This window comes from Eutrema salsugineum, unplaced genomic scaffold (assembly GCF_000478725.1).
Source record: "Eutrema salsugineum unplaced genomic scaffold, Eutsalg1_0 scaffold_15, whole genome shotgun sequence".
Classification (NCBI taxonomy): domain Eukaryota; kingdom Viridiplantae; phylum Streptophyta; class Magnoliopsida; order Brassicales; family Brassicaceae; genus Eutrema; species Eutrema salsugineum.
The window spans coordinates 6201656-6218533 of record NW_006256867.1 but is presented as its reverse complement, the minus strand read 5'-3'; the positions used below and the strand labels follow the sequence as shown (position 1 = coordinate 6218533).

The 16878-nt window shown below is 39.2% G+C and overlaps 1 protein-coding gene across 1 annotated transcript; it reads left to right on the top strand.

Annotated features, from left to right (window-relative positions):
• Positions 1 to 1176: 1176 nt before the first annotated feature.
• Positions 1177 to 3807, top strand: LOC112088148. Its single transcript, XM_024158390.1, has 3 exons — positions 1177 to 2405; positions 3038 to 3063; positions 3142 to 3807. The coding sequence occupies exons 1-3, from the start codon at positions 2294 to 2296 to the stop codon at positions 3574 to 3576; spliced, it is 573 nt and encodes a 190-aa protein (XP_024014158.1). The 5' UTR covers positions 1177 to 2293; the 3' UTR covers positions 3577 to 3807.
• The last annotated feature ends 13071 nt before the right edge of the window (positions 3808 to 16878 follow it).

Sequence of the window (16878 nt, the reverse complement as noted above, 5' to 3'; positions counted from 1 at the left end):
GAACATCATAACAAATCTAGATATGATAATCTAGCAAATACTAAATATTATGATTAGGAACCTAATAGACATATTTTTTAAATAAATGGATAAACTTCTATGCAATTTTTCTATTCTTATTGGCAAAGACCTTCACAATCTCCACTGAAGTTAGATAAGTTAGTAAATGAATATAGCATGGCGGCCTTTGGTATTTTATACCTCAGAGATTATATTTTGCATCACGTGTAGCCAAATATGTCTTTCTCCATTTTCATCATTGGATTTGACTTATGCTGCTCTCGTGGCTTTCTGCTGTGAGAACTAATATTCCCAGCTCCAAGACCTGATGAAGATAAACCAAGCTACAAACTCCATTTCATGCACATAAAATGATATAACATAGAACATGGTTAAATACTCTTAATTTGTTCCCATCTTGCATTTTTAACTTTGACATCAGAGTTTAAGAACCGCAAAGAGAGCTCCTTGACAAGCGCTTTGCTTCTCAAGTGACAAAGAGGGCTTTGCTTCTCAAGCGACAAAGAGGGCTTTGCTTATACTTGGATCCATGGATACCATTTTGAATCATGTCTCTGGTTCACGCCCTCTATCTTTTATCCTCCTAAGAAACCTTAAAGAGAAATATTCTCTAAACATGTTAGCCTATCAGCAAGGATAAAAAATATTTTCAAATCTTCTTCTAGTCAAAGCTTCTGAACATACTTGAATAAAAATCATTGAAACGTTTCATGTCTTTACTTCATGTGATCAGTCACATCCACATGCAAAAATAAGCTAGGTATCAACCCAAGACTAAGTTGGTCTTTCATGATATGGAGGAGGAAGAAAGGGAGCTGATTGTCACGCCCATATTTTGCTTAGACCGTGATGGGTCGTGCTGGGACGAGACGGGCCGAAACCAGGGGGTTATGACCCAACACTTAGTCATTTCTATGCTTTCTTTCCTTTATGTATTTCCGGAACTCTCTAGAACCTTGTGGAACTTTTTGGTTGGGTCAAGAGAGAGTAGATAGTAGTTGGGAAGTAGAATAAATGTAGTAGTTGGGTAGATACATTTATTAGGGTAGTTGAGTGAAATCTCTATATAAAGAGAGGAGCTCCCTCAGTTGTAGGTAGATCTCAGAATCCAAGTTTTCTCTAATAAGAGTTCTCTTCCCCTTTCTCTTTCTAAAACACGCCACTTTCTCTCTCTAAGCACCAGGGTCCGAGTTTAGACGGCTGACTTAGCGTGTGCGCGGAACAGTAAAGCGCTAAGGCCGCACGGTTTGGTTCAAGGAGGAATCGGGCCGTGACATGATGGTGAAGTTTCAGCGACAAAACAAACACCCTCCACTATAACAGTGAAGATGGAACAATACACAGCTCCCCTATTTCATGATAAAACGTCTCTAAGGAGCTCAATAGTAATATTTTAAGATACAGGAGTTGTTCTTGTTCTCATCATAGTCTATCTTCTTATAAGCCTTTAAACTTATATTTAAACAATTGCCTTCCTAGAATCTGGTACTTGTAGGAGATCTATAGGGTAAGAGTAGTATCTTAAAATCTTATCCATAGAAAGAAACAGAGTAGTAAGAGAACATAAGTAAAAATCATGGGAGAATATGAGAATGAGAGTCATACTCGTTAATCTAAACAATGTCTTAGAAACAAGTTAAAGACATATGAAGAGTCTGAATCATTTTAGTTATATATACTTTTCGTCTTTCTTCCTCAACCTCCTTCCTCCTCTATTCTTCTTTTTCTCCTTCAGCTCCTTTCATTCTCAGCCTCTCTCCAGCTTTATTACCCACCACCAAAGACATCGCCGACCAATCTATCAGAAAAAGAATCGATCTGCCATGAGGGTTGATGCATTTATTTTGGGTTTAGGAGGAAGTAGAGGGATTTAGAAGATTCTTTAAGCCAATTCAGCAGTCGTAATTTGAAAGCACTTGCAAACATGTAAAATATAGATGAGACTTAATGGGGCTGATAAAAGAAAGCTTTCGCCTATTCAAATTTCGAGATTGTTGGGAGGAGAAGTTCTGATTAATCTCTCACCACTGTCACTTTTTTCTCCTGCTAAATATTTTATTTATTTTTCAAAGCTGATGTGTCAAAAGAAGAGGTGCTGATGTGTCACATTTGTGAGACACAACTCACTCTTTATATAATAGATAATCTCTAATCAAATAAATCACCATAATATAGTCAACGTGACTTAAGTTTTTGAACGAAAGACGGTCTGAATTTGACAGAGCTTTCTCACATCGTCATCACCACCGTTGTTTTGTTTTGGTTGACGACGATGCTGAGGCTACGGCTCTCTCTATGTCTGGTTTTGACGGTATGGTTCGTGCGTAATTCTGGAACAGTTCAAATGGTTCAAGCCCAAAACCAAACTACTCATCCCGAAGAAGGTTTGTGTCTGCCTTCTTCCTCTTTGAACATTTTGTAAAAGAATTTGATAACCATATTGTAAGGCTAAGAGTGTTTGGTTCACTGGTTTGTTCAAATAGATAGAGGATTCGTCATGTGAAGTTAAGATAGGGGAGTCACCTGACTGATTATTCGTTCATCAGACTCTTGCTTTCCATTTTTCACGATATTTAACGTTTGGATTCCCTTGAGTGCTTCCGAGCAGAGCCGTGTTTATAGTGTTAATAATTAGGCACTTGCCTAAGGATACACGAATTAAAAAAAAAATAAAAAGGCCACAATTTTTTTAGCTAAACATTTTTTATATATAATTTGGTAAATATGGTTAGGATATTCCTTTGCAACCCTATAACAATAGTATTGTTATTGGTATCTTTCAATTTTATAGATATGGATCCATATTTTTTAACAAATATTATAATAATGTATGATATGATAAAAAAATAAAAAGTATGTTAAAATAGTATTATTGTGTGTTTAATGACAATATTATTTTTTAATATTTATAAAAATAAAAGCCACATTTTTCTGATTTGCCTAAAGCCTCTATGAGTCTAAGCACGGCACTGCTTCCGAGATGTAGTAGGATTGATGAGACTCATGTTTATGACAGTTACATTGCAAGTTCAGGACTTACCGGTGAGATCCCTTCATCATTTGCTAATCTCGTGGAATTAGAAGAGGCGTAAGAATTATCTTAATATAATATGTGATGAGGTCATCGAGGCAAGCCTAACACTAGCTGATGAAGAACCGATCAACATACCCACCATGAGACATGCACCAAGGACAAGGTCAGGAACTAAGAGTCTAAGAGAGGAGTTCAACAAGTCAATAGAAGGGCTGATCACACTTATAGAGCACGGGGAACTCAAAGAGAAGCTACTCAAAGGGGAGATCACCCGAGAGACACCAATGGAGCCTCTAACCGAGTTCAGCACGCTTGAGACCCAACAAGACGACGTGGAAGACTCGGCCGGTTCAAGCCAAGACCTTCAAGAATCCAAGAAAGTCAAAGAGACACCGAGCAATGACTACTCTCAACTCAAGCGTCAAGCCATATCATTCTTACCTGTTTTACAAGGCATCAAGGACGCTACTACGTTTGTCATCTCCAAGCAAGTGGAAATGCCACTCATCGAACCAATGTAAGTGTTTACAATTGGATTATATTTCACGAGTTTATTGTTTGTTTTGCAGGAGCTTTTCTTTGCCTTAGTCGTTTTTCTTAGTTTTTAGAATTTTTCCATTTTGTTGCTTTAGTTAAACGATGAGCTTTGTAGTTTCCTTTTCTGTATTTTTCGGCCAAGAGAAGCCACCCCGCTGTCGAACCATTATATAAGGTTCCTTCTCAGCATGTAAACTTTTAACCTATCAATAAAATAACCGAGTTTTCTTTGAAAGCAAAAACCCTAGCCGCAGCTAGTTCCCTTCCTCTTCTTGGGTGCGATTCCTTTGAAGCTGAAGAACAAGACTTATCACAGACTCTTCCATCATCTGTGTGGCGTCTCTCGATCCATTGTTACCCGGTCTCATCGTTTAATCACTCCCTTTCTATCGAGTCATCTAGAGAGAGCCGTACGGCCAACTAGAGATTCACCACCTTTCCATCCAAGCAAGGACAAGTATCTCTTGTTCCTACATCAATATGTTCTGGATTATTTTCGAGTTTTGGCTACTCATTTCTATACTGAAGTATAACTCATAATTGGATTGACTTTTTATTATTTTTTTTTATGTTGTGTAAGTTGGACGAATGATGTCCAACTCACAGGTCGGATACCGGAATTTATAGGAAAGTGGACCAATCTTTCGGCACTGTAAGAAATTTAATATTGCAGCTCTTTTGTTGTTCTGTTTTCACTCTTCTTTCTCTTGACCAAATCTCCACATGTAGTATTACTGTAAACAATCAACACACACTTGATAGTGATCATTTTATATGTTAATGGCCATAAGCTCATACTCAACATTTTGACACAAGCTTCACTGCAGGAGAATTCTATAGACTAATTGACTGGTCCAGTTCCATCGTCATTTGCCAGCTTAACTTATTTGACAGAATTGTAAGTGTTAAATATATGCTCTTTTCTCTTTATTTTTTCATTCTCTTGTTCTGGATTTTGACCACAACCTGAAATACAGGAGACTAGGTGATATATCTAATGGTAACTCCACTCTCGAATTCATCCGGGACATGAAATCTCTCAGTGTCTTGTAAGGCACTTCTATTCAGTTTTTTTCCTAGCCTTGATGGATCCTCTTTATTTTCTTTACATTTATGAAACATCTTGCAGAGTATTAAGGAACAATAATCTTAGGGACACCATACCTTCCAATATTGGAGAATTTGTGCATCTGAGACAACTGTAAGTATGGGACAAGATGACAAAAATGTTGTTCTGGATATTTAGATGCTCCGAAAACTGTCCATGTCTTCTTTGTTACTAAAATGAGATGACATGCTTAAAGCACAGACTACATATGATTACAAAACAATCTACATTATTTGTTCTCCAGTGATTTGAGTTTCGACAACCTAATTGGGCAAATTCCAGCTTCTCTTTTTAACTCTAGCCAACTTACTCACTTGTAAGTTTAGTTTTCTTTTCCTCATAATTAACTTTTATTGAGAATTCACGGACTTACTGAGTTTAATATTGTAAACTTTTTTAGGTTTCTTGAGAATAACTAGTTGAACGGTTCTTTACCCACTCAAAAGAGTTCTTCTCTAAGCAATATGTGAGTAAGATATATATGGTCAGGGAGTGCAGGTTCTTTTTAGGTACCATTTATTGAAAACCTGTCAAGATAATTCAGCGTGCTTATGTGTAGAGATGTCTCGTACAATGATTTAGCGGGGAGTCTTCCTTCTTGGGCTAGCCTACCAAACCTGCAACTGTAAGTTAGGGATTGTGTGCTCAAATTAGTCTGAACATACATTATTGTGCTGAAAACAAGTTTTTGTGTTTTTTTATGCAGTAACCTGATTGCCAACCACTTTACATTGGGAGCTTCTAACAGAAGGTAAATCCGTGAATTTTGTGTTCTCCTTCTTGAAGTTCTACTATGTTTCTATTTATCAAGCATAAATATGTATATGTACATGCTATATTCCTCATTATGTACCTTTTGGTCTTGTTAAAAGAATTTTCCCGGGACTAGACTGACAAAGAGATGATGGAATGTTGTGTCGTTCTTATTCCATTCAAAGGGTATATATACATGTACACATAAGAAGAAAGGAAAGATTACATAATGCAATATATGAGAATATACTTTATGATATTTACATCCTACTCCTCAATAATCCCCCTAAGTTGGAGCATGTAGGTCTTTAATGCCCAACTTGCTGCGAAGATACGTGAACTGTTTTGAACCCAACGCCTTTGTAAAGATATTGGCTAACTGTTCATTTGTACGAATGTGTGCCGTAGTGAGTGATCCAATCTGAATCTCGTCTCTGACAAAATGACAATCAGCTTCGATATGTTTCGTTCGTTCGTGAAAGACGGGATTTGCAGCAATCTGCAATGCAGCTTTACTATCACAGTGAAGGTGCATTGGCTGTGAATGAGATACTCCAAAACATGAAAGAATTTCTCGATTCCATTTCAATTCCCGTGTAGTAAAGCTCATTGCCCTATACACTACCTCTGTCGAAGAACATGATACAACTTCTTGTTTCTTCGTCTTCCAAGCTACGGGTGAATTGCCCAACATCACGATAAACCCCGTAAGAGATCTTCGAGTCATCGGACATGTAGCCCAGTCGGAATCGCAATATGCCGTAATTTGCAAATCAGATTTCGAACTCAACAAAATTCCTTGTCCTGGACAGCCCTTTAGGTAACGCACAACTCTGATTGCTGCATCCCAATGTTTCGATCGAGGCTGCTGCATAAACTGAGCAAGCATATGCACAGCATAAGCTAATTCCGGTCTCGTATAAGTAAGATACACCAAACGCCCAACCAACCTATGATACTGTTCGTGATCACTGCGGTATTCACCGTCATCTTTAGCAAATGTATGGTTTTGTTCCATTGGTGTAGACACAGGTTTACAGCCCAACAAACCGCATTCCTTGACAATGTCTAACGCATATTTTCGCTGCGACAAATAAATCTCTTCAGCTGATCTCGCTACCTCAATACCTAAAAAATATTTCAATGGACCCAAGTCTTTCATGTGAAAGCATTGGTTGAGATAACCTTTGAATTTCTTGATAGCCTCTGGATCATTACCTCCGATCAACAAATCATCCACATAAATCAGCACATATAATCGCGTAGACCCTCGCACCAATGTAATCAGGGAATAGTCTGGTTTTTTCTGAGTAAAACCATAACCTCGTAAAGCCGCCGTCAGTTTAGAAAACCAGCATCTCGGCGCCTGTCGAAGTCCATATAAAGACTTTCTAAGTCTACACACCTTCGACTTGTCCTTGGATTCAAACCCTGGAGGCATCTTCATATAAACTTCTTCATGAAGATCACCATGAAGAAAGGCATTGTGTACGTCCATCTGGTGAACTTCCCATTCCTTAACCGCAGCCACTTTTAAAAACATCCGAACCGTAGTCATCTTTACCACTGGAGCAAATGTCTCATCATAGTCTAGCCCCTATTCCTGTCGATTACCATAAGCCACCAGTCTCGCTTTATAACGCTCCACTTCTCCATTTGATCGATACTTGATCGTAAAAACCCATCGACATCCGATTGCTTTCTTATTTGGGGGAAGGTCTGTAACGTCCCAAGTGTGATTAGCTTCCAATGCTTTAACCTCCATTGTTGCAGCATTCCTCCACCTCTTATCTTTCATTGCTTCTTTAAATGATGTTGGTGCCTCACCTACCGTAATCGCTGCAAGAAATGCTCGGTGCGATGGAGAAAAATTATCACAATTCACTTAATGTGCAATTGGATATTGGACCATACCTTGTGGAGAGGATGATGATGGAGGGTGCGCGGGTGAGAGTGTGGGAGTATCTGTGTTGCACCTTGTCGTATACACGACAAAGTCATTTAGTCTAGAAGATGGTCGCCGTTCTCGTTGACCCCTGCCCAATTGAGGTTCTGCTGCAGGAGCAATTTCTTCCTCTGAACCAACCATCTCTCCCTGCGACAAGCTGTTATCACCCTGAGGAGTCACCTCAGGCGTGGGTGAACTCCCCCTATCTGCAGGCATCAATGAACTCCCCCTTGCTGCAGACTGATTTCGAGTATATTCAACAAAATCCTCATCATCGTCAATAATAGGATTCGATTCCATAACTGTAACGGGTTGGGACTAGTGATCAGAAGAGAGAAATGGAAAAATCATCTCTTGAAAGACCACATCCCTGGATACGAAAAATTCATTCTTCTCAATATCAAATACTCGCCATCCTTTTTGTCCGAAGGGGTAACCCATAAATATGCATTTCCTACTCCTCTTGCCAAATTTGTCTTTGTCTCGGACCACTCTCCTCGCGAAACACAAGCTACCAAACACCCTTAATGAGGTTAAATCTGGCGAAGCTCCATACAATATCTCATATGGCGTTAGTCCTTTCAGAAGAGCCGATGGTGTTCGGTTAATCAAGTGACACGCCGTGAGTACACATTCTCCCCAAAAACGAATCGGCATCCCTGCTTGAAACATGAGTGAACGAGCGACATTGAGGATATGTCTGTGTTTTCGTTCAACCCTGCCATTCTGCTGTGACGTGTAGACACACGACGTTTGATGAACAACTCCTTCTGATAAGAAAAACGATTTTAGAGCCAGAAATTCGCCACCGTTATCACTGCGTACAATTTTCACTTTCTTATCAAACTGCCTCTCGACCATCCTGAAAAAATTCTTAAGTGTTGTGCCTACTTCTTTTTTCTCCATCAACAAATACACCCACACAGCACGTGAATAATCATCAACAATCGTAAGAAAGTAAGCAGCCCCAGATGTTGATAAAATATGATACGCACCCCAAATATCGCAATAAATTAAATCAAAAATATCAGCAGCTTTATTAGAACTTTCATGAAAAGAATCTCGAGTTTGTTTCGCCCGTAAACAAATATCACAAACTGTTTTGACATTCTCCTTTTTCTCAAAATTCAGACTACTCGATAAAAACAAAATAACTTGACTAGATAGATGACCGAGACGACGATGCCATAAATCCCAAGTCTCCGAGCTCACCACTTTGTGTGTCTTTGTGCCAATGACGCCTCGAAACACATACACTCCCCCACACTCTTCACCCGCTCCAATCACCTTCCTCGTAGTACGTTCCTGCAACACACACAGCTCATCAGTAAACGTAATAAATCCCTTACAAACTTTTAACAGTTTTGCAACAGAGATTAGTGAGCAAGTCAACTCCTTCGAGTACAACACTCCTCTTAACCACATGTCTCCCCCTAAACATAGATCGTCTTGTTTCGTCGCCACCGCATTATCACCATCAGGTAACCCAATCATACACGAAGGAATTTCACTCACATTACATAGATATTCAAGATTCCATGTCATGTGATGTGAAGCACCTGTGTCAATAATAAACTCTCCACATTCTGTCTTACCATTGAGTTTTTCATTTGGATCCGTTCTCTGAGAAGAGATGAAGCTAAGAAGTGACGTCCATTGTTCATCACTTAGTTGTGGTAAGGACTGGCGATCAAAGTCACCTTCTCTTCGTGTTGCATTAGCCGCTGCTACTGCTGCTGCAGTTACCTGTGGCCCTTGTGCTGCATTCGATCTGACCGTCGGTCCTCTTCCACCTCCGCGGCCAGCTGCTCCACCACCTCTACCAAATCGTCCACCACAGCCTGACCTTCCTCTCCCTCGGTCATTGTAATCTCTTCCTCTTTCACCCCAATGGTCAGGATACCCATTAAGTTGAAAGCAATCAGATTTCGGGTGCCCATATTTGCCACAATATGTGCACGTCATCTCCTTCTCACGTTGTGGATGTGACGAAGTTGCACCAAATTTGTTCCCAGCATTTACCGCGAACCCGACTGCTTCCGGAGTATCTCTGTTCCTCACCATCATCTGCTGTCTCTCCTCTCTAATCACCCGTTGATAGACTTGGTTGTGTTTAGGAAGTGGCTCGATGCTGGTAATAGTCGAGCGTACGGTCCCAAATCCCGCAGTATCTAAACCGTTTAAGAACGTGTTTGTTCGTTCTTCATTACGATCATCTTCCAATATCTTCGTCAATTCACCACAGCTACACGTCCTTATTGGTTTGTAAACAGCCAATTCATCCCACATCTTCTTAAGTTTCCCAAAGTACACATTAACTGTGTCTCCATTCTGTCGACAATTTGCAATCTCACCACGTAGTTCACTGATCCGTGGTCCATTCCCCACCGAAAACTGCAACTTCAAGTCTTCCCACAGCTCGTAAGCTTCATCAACCATCGACACATATGTCTTCAGCGTCGGCTCAATTGTGTTCATGATCCATGCCACAATCATTGAGTTCACAACTTGATAGCAGGAATTTTTCAATCCTTGATCAATTCCTCAACTACTCATGTCATTGTAGCACTTGAGGTATCAATCCAAATGGAGAGATTCTAGACACTAGAACTATGAGGAGCTATCTTAATTCAAGTCTAACAAGCGGATGAGTTGGTAACAAGGTGATCTAAAATATAAAGTAAAAAAAAAAACAAGCAGTAATTTAAGAACAAGCAACAAGACAACAAAACAAAGACTCAGATTCAAAACAAAGAGAAAGCTAAACCTCTAGATGTGATCATTGATTAGGGTGCTTTAGAGATTCATTCATGATGCTAAGAACAATAATGCAGTGCAAGTTACTCTTTAGTCTAGACTTCAAAAGCAGATTAATTCACTCTCATGACAATAAACTCTTTGTAAATCACTTAATCAAGATTAATTCACCTTAAGCAAGATCAAGCAATCAACAAGCATAAAGTATCAAGTCTAATAATGACCAAACGGTTTCTATTTCAAGGAGACCGAATCTTACACAGAAAGCAGCAACAAGCAATCACATGATCTCAAAACCAATTAACTTAGAACTCAAATCTAGACTAATCCTCTCATGAAGGCATTAATCTCTACACTAATCCACTTTCAAACCAAATCATCATTTGTGAAATATGAATCAGTGAGCATTAAGAAACAGTTCTAATATGTCATTCATGCATTTAACAAATCATTCCCATGACGAAAAAGGCATAAACCCTTAGCTTAGCTCATTCAGACATTTCATCAAACACCTTGTGGGTGGAGAAATGACTAAGGTCTAGATCAGAGTGATGTGCAAAGATCTAGCATTAAGAGCAGCTAACTAAGGAAAGGAGATGAGAATCTAGAACCTAAACATCATAAACCGATCATCTAAGCACCCTAATCTACACACCTAGAAGCTTAAAAGATAACTACTCACTAATCATGATTAACACACCATTTCCTTTGCAAGAGGTGGTGTTAATCATGATTAGAAGCAGAGATGAGATGATTAGATGATAAGAAACAGCTTTAAGATGATTAAATCTGCTAGATATCTCTTGATCAAACTCGTTTTTACACTAAGAAGCAGAGAGAAAACAAAAAGAGGCAGATTAGAGGATAAGATAAAGCATAACTAGGGTTTTAGTCTCTAAAAACTATTTATATAAAAGGGTGTGGGCCGGGTCAGCCCAGGACAAACTGGGTACTGACCCGCCCTTTCTGGGTTGCTGGAGCCACCCCTCGCCATCTGAAGAAGTCTCACACCGAGGGCCATACACCAGGGGGTCATGTGCTGGGTTGAAACTTTGATGAACACTTGAAGAACATGCATGAGACTTGGCATTTGATCCGGTTAAAGCTTTGAAACGTGAAGAGGATTTGTTTGTGATCTGGGTTGGAGAGATGAGGCTCCAGGTTCTGTGAGTTTCTGTGTCTGGCAAGAAGATGTCTGGGTTAAACGTGAGTATCAACAAGTTCACGGGGAGGAACATTTTCAGTCTCTGGCAGATCAAGGTGCAAGCGTTGTTAAAGCAACAAGGCTTGTGGGCGGCGCTGTTGAAAGACAACAAGGGTGATGCTGCTGCGATGGCAAGTCTGAAGGAGAAGGCACACTCAATGATTTTGCTCTGTCTTGCAGATGATGTCATCATCGAGGTTTCTAACGAAACAACTGCTGTCGGTCTATGGGGAATCCGAACCTGTGAAGGGCGTCAGGCTCTACAAGGAGCACCTGAGCCCAGTGAAGGGCGTTTGGCTCTACATTGAGCATCTGAGCCCGTTAAGAGGGCGTCTGGATCTGCAAAGAGCATCTGAGCCCATTGAAGGGCGTCTAGCTCCACAGGGAGCATCTGAGCCCCGTGAAGGACGTTTGGCTCCGCATGGAGCATCTGAGCCTGTAGAAGGGCGTCTGGCTCAGCATGGGAAATCTGAGCCCAGTGTGGGGCGTCTGGCTCCACAGTAGCATCTGAGTTTGTTTAAAAAGGGTCTAGCTACGCAGAAAGCATCTGAGCCCATTGGGAGGGCGTCTGGCTCTGCGGGGAGCATCTGAGTCTGGTGAAGAACGTTTGGCTCTGCGAAAATCTGAGCCTGTGAAGGGTGTCTATCTGGCTTCTCATGAGCATCCGAGTTAGCCGAAGGGCGTCTGATTCTGCATGAAGTCTAAGTATCTGAGCTCTATGAAGAGCATCTGGTTCTGCAGTGAGTATGTGATCTCCAAAGAAAAACGTTTGATTCCGTATGAAGCATCTGAGCTCAGTGAAGAGCATCTGATTCTGCATAAAGCATCTGAACTCAGTGAGGAGCGTCTGGTTCTGCAGTGAACATCTGAGCCCAGAGATGGGCGTCTGATTCTGCATGAAGTCTGAGTATCTGAGCTCTATGAAGAGCATCTGGTTTTGCAGGGAGTATGTGATCTCCAAAGAAGAACGTTTGATTCTGTATGAAGCATCCGAGTTCGTTGAAGAGCGTCTGATTCTGCATAAAGCATCTGAACTCAGTGAGGAGTGTCTGCATCCGGAATTAGCATCTGAACTCAGTGAGGAGTGTCTGGGTCCGCAATGAGCATCTGAACCTGGTGAAAGGTGTCTGATGAAACATCTTAGCTCTGTGAAGATAATCTGGTTCAGCAGGGATATCTGATCTCCATGAAGGATGTCTGATTTTGCATGAAGCATCTGAGCTCTATGAAGGGCGTCTAGTTTTGCAAGGAGTATTTGATCCCGGTGAAGGGTGTCTGATTCCGCATGAAGCATTTGAACCCGGTGTAGGCGTCTGATTCTGCATGAAGCAGATAACTGAGCCCAGTGAAGGGAGTCCTGTTTTGCAGAGCGTATCTGAGTCCGTTATGGAGTATCTGGTTCCAAAAGACATATGGTCTGGTCTGTAGGAACATCTTGTTCTCTGAGTACGTCAGGCACTATGAGAATGCATTTGGTATGTCTGATATGAAAAACGTCTGGTACATTTGGCACCGTGAGGGTACATGTCATACATTCTGAGGCATTAGAGAAGTCCAATATATCTGGCACCATGATGGTGCATCTGGTACATGTCGTACAATCTGAGGCAAAGGAGAAGTCCGGTATATCTGGTAACCATGGTGGTGCATCTGATACATCTATCTGGAGGATTCAAGTCAAGGTGGAGATTTGTTGGCATGCCTTGAATCCTTATACGTAGAAGATTTCTAGAGGATTCAAGTCAAGTGGAGATTTGTTGATATGCCTTGAATCCTAATGCGTAAAAGCTTTCTGGAGGATTCAAGTCAAGGTGGAGATTTGTTGGTATGCCTTGAATCCTGAAGCGTAGAAGCTTCCTGGTGTTGATGCGTGCAGATGCAATCTGCACGATCAATAATACATGCTGCAAGATCAAGTATGCAGGCTGCACGATCAAGTATGCAGGATACTTGCAGCATGTTGAAGCTTACATGCTGCATCTTGAGGTTGGTTGTGTAAGTTTACACGCTGTATGTTGAAGCTTACAATCTGTTTGAGAAAATAGTTGAGTGCAGCGTTCAGCATCCTGAAGATGATATTGAGATCTACATGCTATGTAAGTTGATGTCGAAGACTACAGCCTGCATGAGCAATGTAGAAGTCTGTGTGCACTTAGGCCGCTGTTTGTGAATGAAGGTTTCTACATGGGCCTAAGTTAGCGAGCCTAATTGTGATTAGGGTTAACTAGGGTTTATGCTATAAATAACCATGTTAACCTAATCTCTGATGTATTCTAAAACTTTCTTTCTCCGTAATAAAATCAGTCTCCTTTGTCCGTGGATGTAGCCAACGCATCGTTGGTTGACCACGTTAAATCTGTGTGTGATCTTTACGTTTACTGTTTTCTTCTTGCATCCGTTACAACAAATTATGTAATATATAAGATTATGTGATTTTTCCTTGGATGATATTCTGAAAATATCAAGTGCTACAGGGAAAACTCAACGATGGACTGTGAAGCAATTGTCAGTTGCTTCCAGGCAAGGCAAGGATCAATTTGTTGCGGAGATTGCAACTATATCAGCTGTTCAGCATCGTAACCTTGTAAAACTGTATGGATGTTGCATTGAGGACAATCAGCGTTTGCTTGTATATGAATATCTCTCAAACAAAAGTCTAGATCAAGCTAGCTCGATTTGGTATGCTCATGAACATCTTAAATATTGAAAGATGTTCTTCTTATGTTTCTGTAAATGACAGCTTTTGACTTACACTTTCATGACAATTGTTGCAGACGGAAAGAGTTTGCAACTTAGTTGGTCAGACCGTTTTGGGATATGCTTGGGAATAGCCAAAGGTTTAGCATATATGCATGAAGAGTCAAGGCTACGTATAGTGCATAGGGATGTGAAGGCAAGCAATATTCTTCTCGAATCGGATCTGATTCCAAAAATCTCTGATTTCGGGTTGGCCAAACTATATGATGACAATAAGACGCAAATGACTAGCCGAGTAGCTGGAACCATGTAAATATCTTTTTGGTTTGCAGAACGATTCTGTTTGTGATGTAGAGATATATTTGAAAATATTCCAAATATCTTAATTATTTATTTATTTATTTAGATAATTTATTATAAATAAGCCGTTTAGGTTTAAGTTGTATTCAGTTTTTGATTAATTAATGAAATTGAGCTTTTCTCTCTTTGTTTCTTGTTTTCAGTAGATCTAGAGAGATCTCAACGAGTTTAAGAAGGCTTGATTTATTCGGGTATTCTCAGACTAAACGAATAATATCACGATTATCATAGTTTTCCGAGTATTCTCAGAATCAACGGATCACTATTCTATCTTTTTAAAGCTTCTGCTACATCAGAATCAACGAATGATGTAGAGAGATATTTGGAAATATTCCAAATATCTTAATTATTTATTTCTTTATTTAGATCATTTCCTTTTATTATTTTAGGGTTTTCTAGTATTTTGGATTTATTATAAATAAGCCATTTAGGCTTAAGTTGTATTCAGTTTTTGAGTAATTAATGAAATTGAGCTTTTGTCTCTTTGTTCCTTGTTTTTGGTAGATCTAGAGAGATCTCAATGAATTTAAGAAGACTTGATTTATTCGGGTATTTTCAGTCTAAACGAATAATCTCGCGATTATCATAGTTTTCCGGATATTCTCAGAATCAGTGGATCAATATTATCTTTTTTTAAAGCTTCCGCTACATCAGTTGGTATCAGAGCCAGTACTTTGATTTCTCAATCAAGGTTCGATTCTGTTTCCATCACCATGACAGTTGAAGGTTTGAATTACTTTACGGATACATATCCGTTTGTTATATCCGAAGGTTTGTGTGAAGATCTCAGAGAAATTTGTGGCGATCCAATTTTTGATGTTTATGATGAAGAAGGTTTATTCAAAAAGAAAATAGAAGTGTTATTCCTTGTTAAAGATAAGAAAAACGTGAGTCCTAATAACGTTTTTCCTCAAAGTGTGATAATTCCATTGGAAGAAAGCCACGATGTCTCCCAAAAAATCAACAGAAAAATAAAAGATGTGTGTGAGGGCGTTAAGAAAAAGAGCCTAAGGGTTTCAAATCAAGAATATAACGTGGAGCATATAAGCAAAAAAGTCCAACTCATTAAGTGGCGTCTTGTTGATCACTATTGGACGAGCAAAATCCTTGAAGTGGAACAAATTAATATTCTTTTATTTGAAGAATATTATTGGAGGAAGGTTAGAAAAAAAAAAGAAGTGACTGAATTCAAGAAGACAGAATTTTTGGAATTGAAGATTACGGCTAAGATTCAAGGACGAATCTTTTTGTCGTCGGAGAGAATGATGTAGAGAGATATTTGGAAATATTTCAAATATCTTAATATTTATTTATTTATTTAGATAATTTCCTTTTATTATTTTAGGGTTTTCTAGTGTTTTGGATTTATTATAAATAAGCTGTTTAGGCTTAAGTTGTATTCATTTTTTGATTAATTAATGAAATTGAGTAATTATTATAAATAAGCTGTCTATTTATTTTTTGTTTTCGGTAGATCTAGAGAGATCTCAACGAATTTAAGAAGGCTTGATTTATTCGGGTATTCTCAGACTAAACGAATAATCTCGCGATTATCATAGTTTTCCGGGTATTTTCAGAATCAACGGATCACTATTATATCTTTTTAAAGCTTCCGCTACATCAGTAAGCTTCCGCTAGTGTTTTGGATTTATTATAAATAAGCCGTTTAGGCTTAAGTTGTATTCTGTTTTTGATTAATTAATGAAATTGGGCTTTTGTCTCTTTGTTCCTTGTTTTCGGTAGATCTAGAGAGATCTCAACGATGTAGAGAGATATTTAGAAATATTTCAAATATCTTAATATTTTATTTTTTTATTTAAATTATTCTTTTTATTATTTTAGGGTTTTCTAGTGTTTTGGATTTATTATAAATAAGCCGTTTAGGCTTAAGTTGTATTCAATTTTTGATAAATTAATGAAATTGAGCTTTTGTCTCTTTGTTCCTTGTTTTCGGTAGATCTACAAAGATCTCAATGAATTTAAGAAAGCTTGTTTTATTTGGGTATTCTCAAACTAAACGAATAATCTCGCAATTATCACATTTTTTCTGGGTATTCTCAGTATCAACGGATCATTATTTTATTTTTTTAAAAGCTTCCGCTACATCAGTTTGTCTTCTGAAAAACTATTTATTTTTAGTTACCGTTGTTTGATGTAACAATGTAGTGGATATCTTTCACCAGAGTACGCCATGCTTGGACACTTGACTGAGAAGACGGATGTGTATGCCTTTGGTATTGTGGCTCTGGAAATTGTCAGTGGGAGGCCAAACTCTTCACCAGACTTGGATGATGACCAAAAATGCCTTCTCGAATGGGTATCTGTCTTACTTCTGATGCAGTCCATGGTCAAATCAAATGATTTACGACCCCAAGGATATTCAAGGAAGTTGTCAACATCTTTAACCATTAAGATGTGGTCGCCACTTATCCTAGCGTTTCTAGACGTGGGACACAACA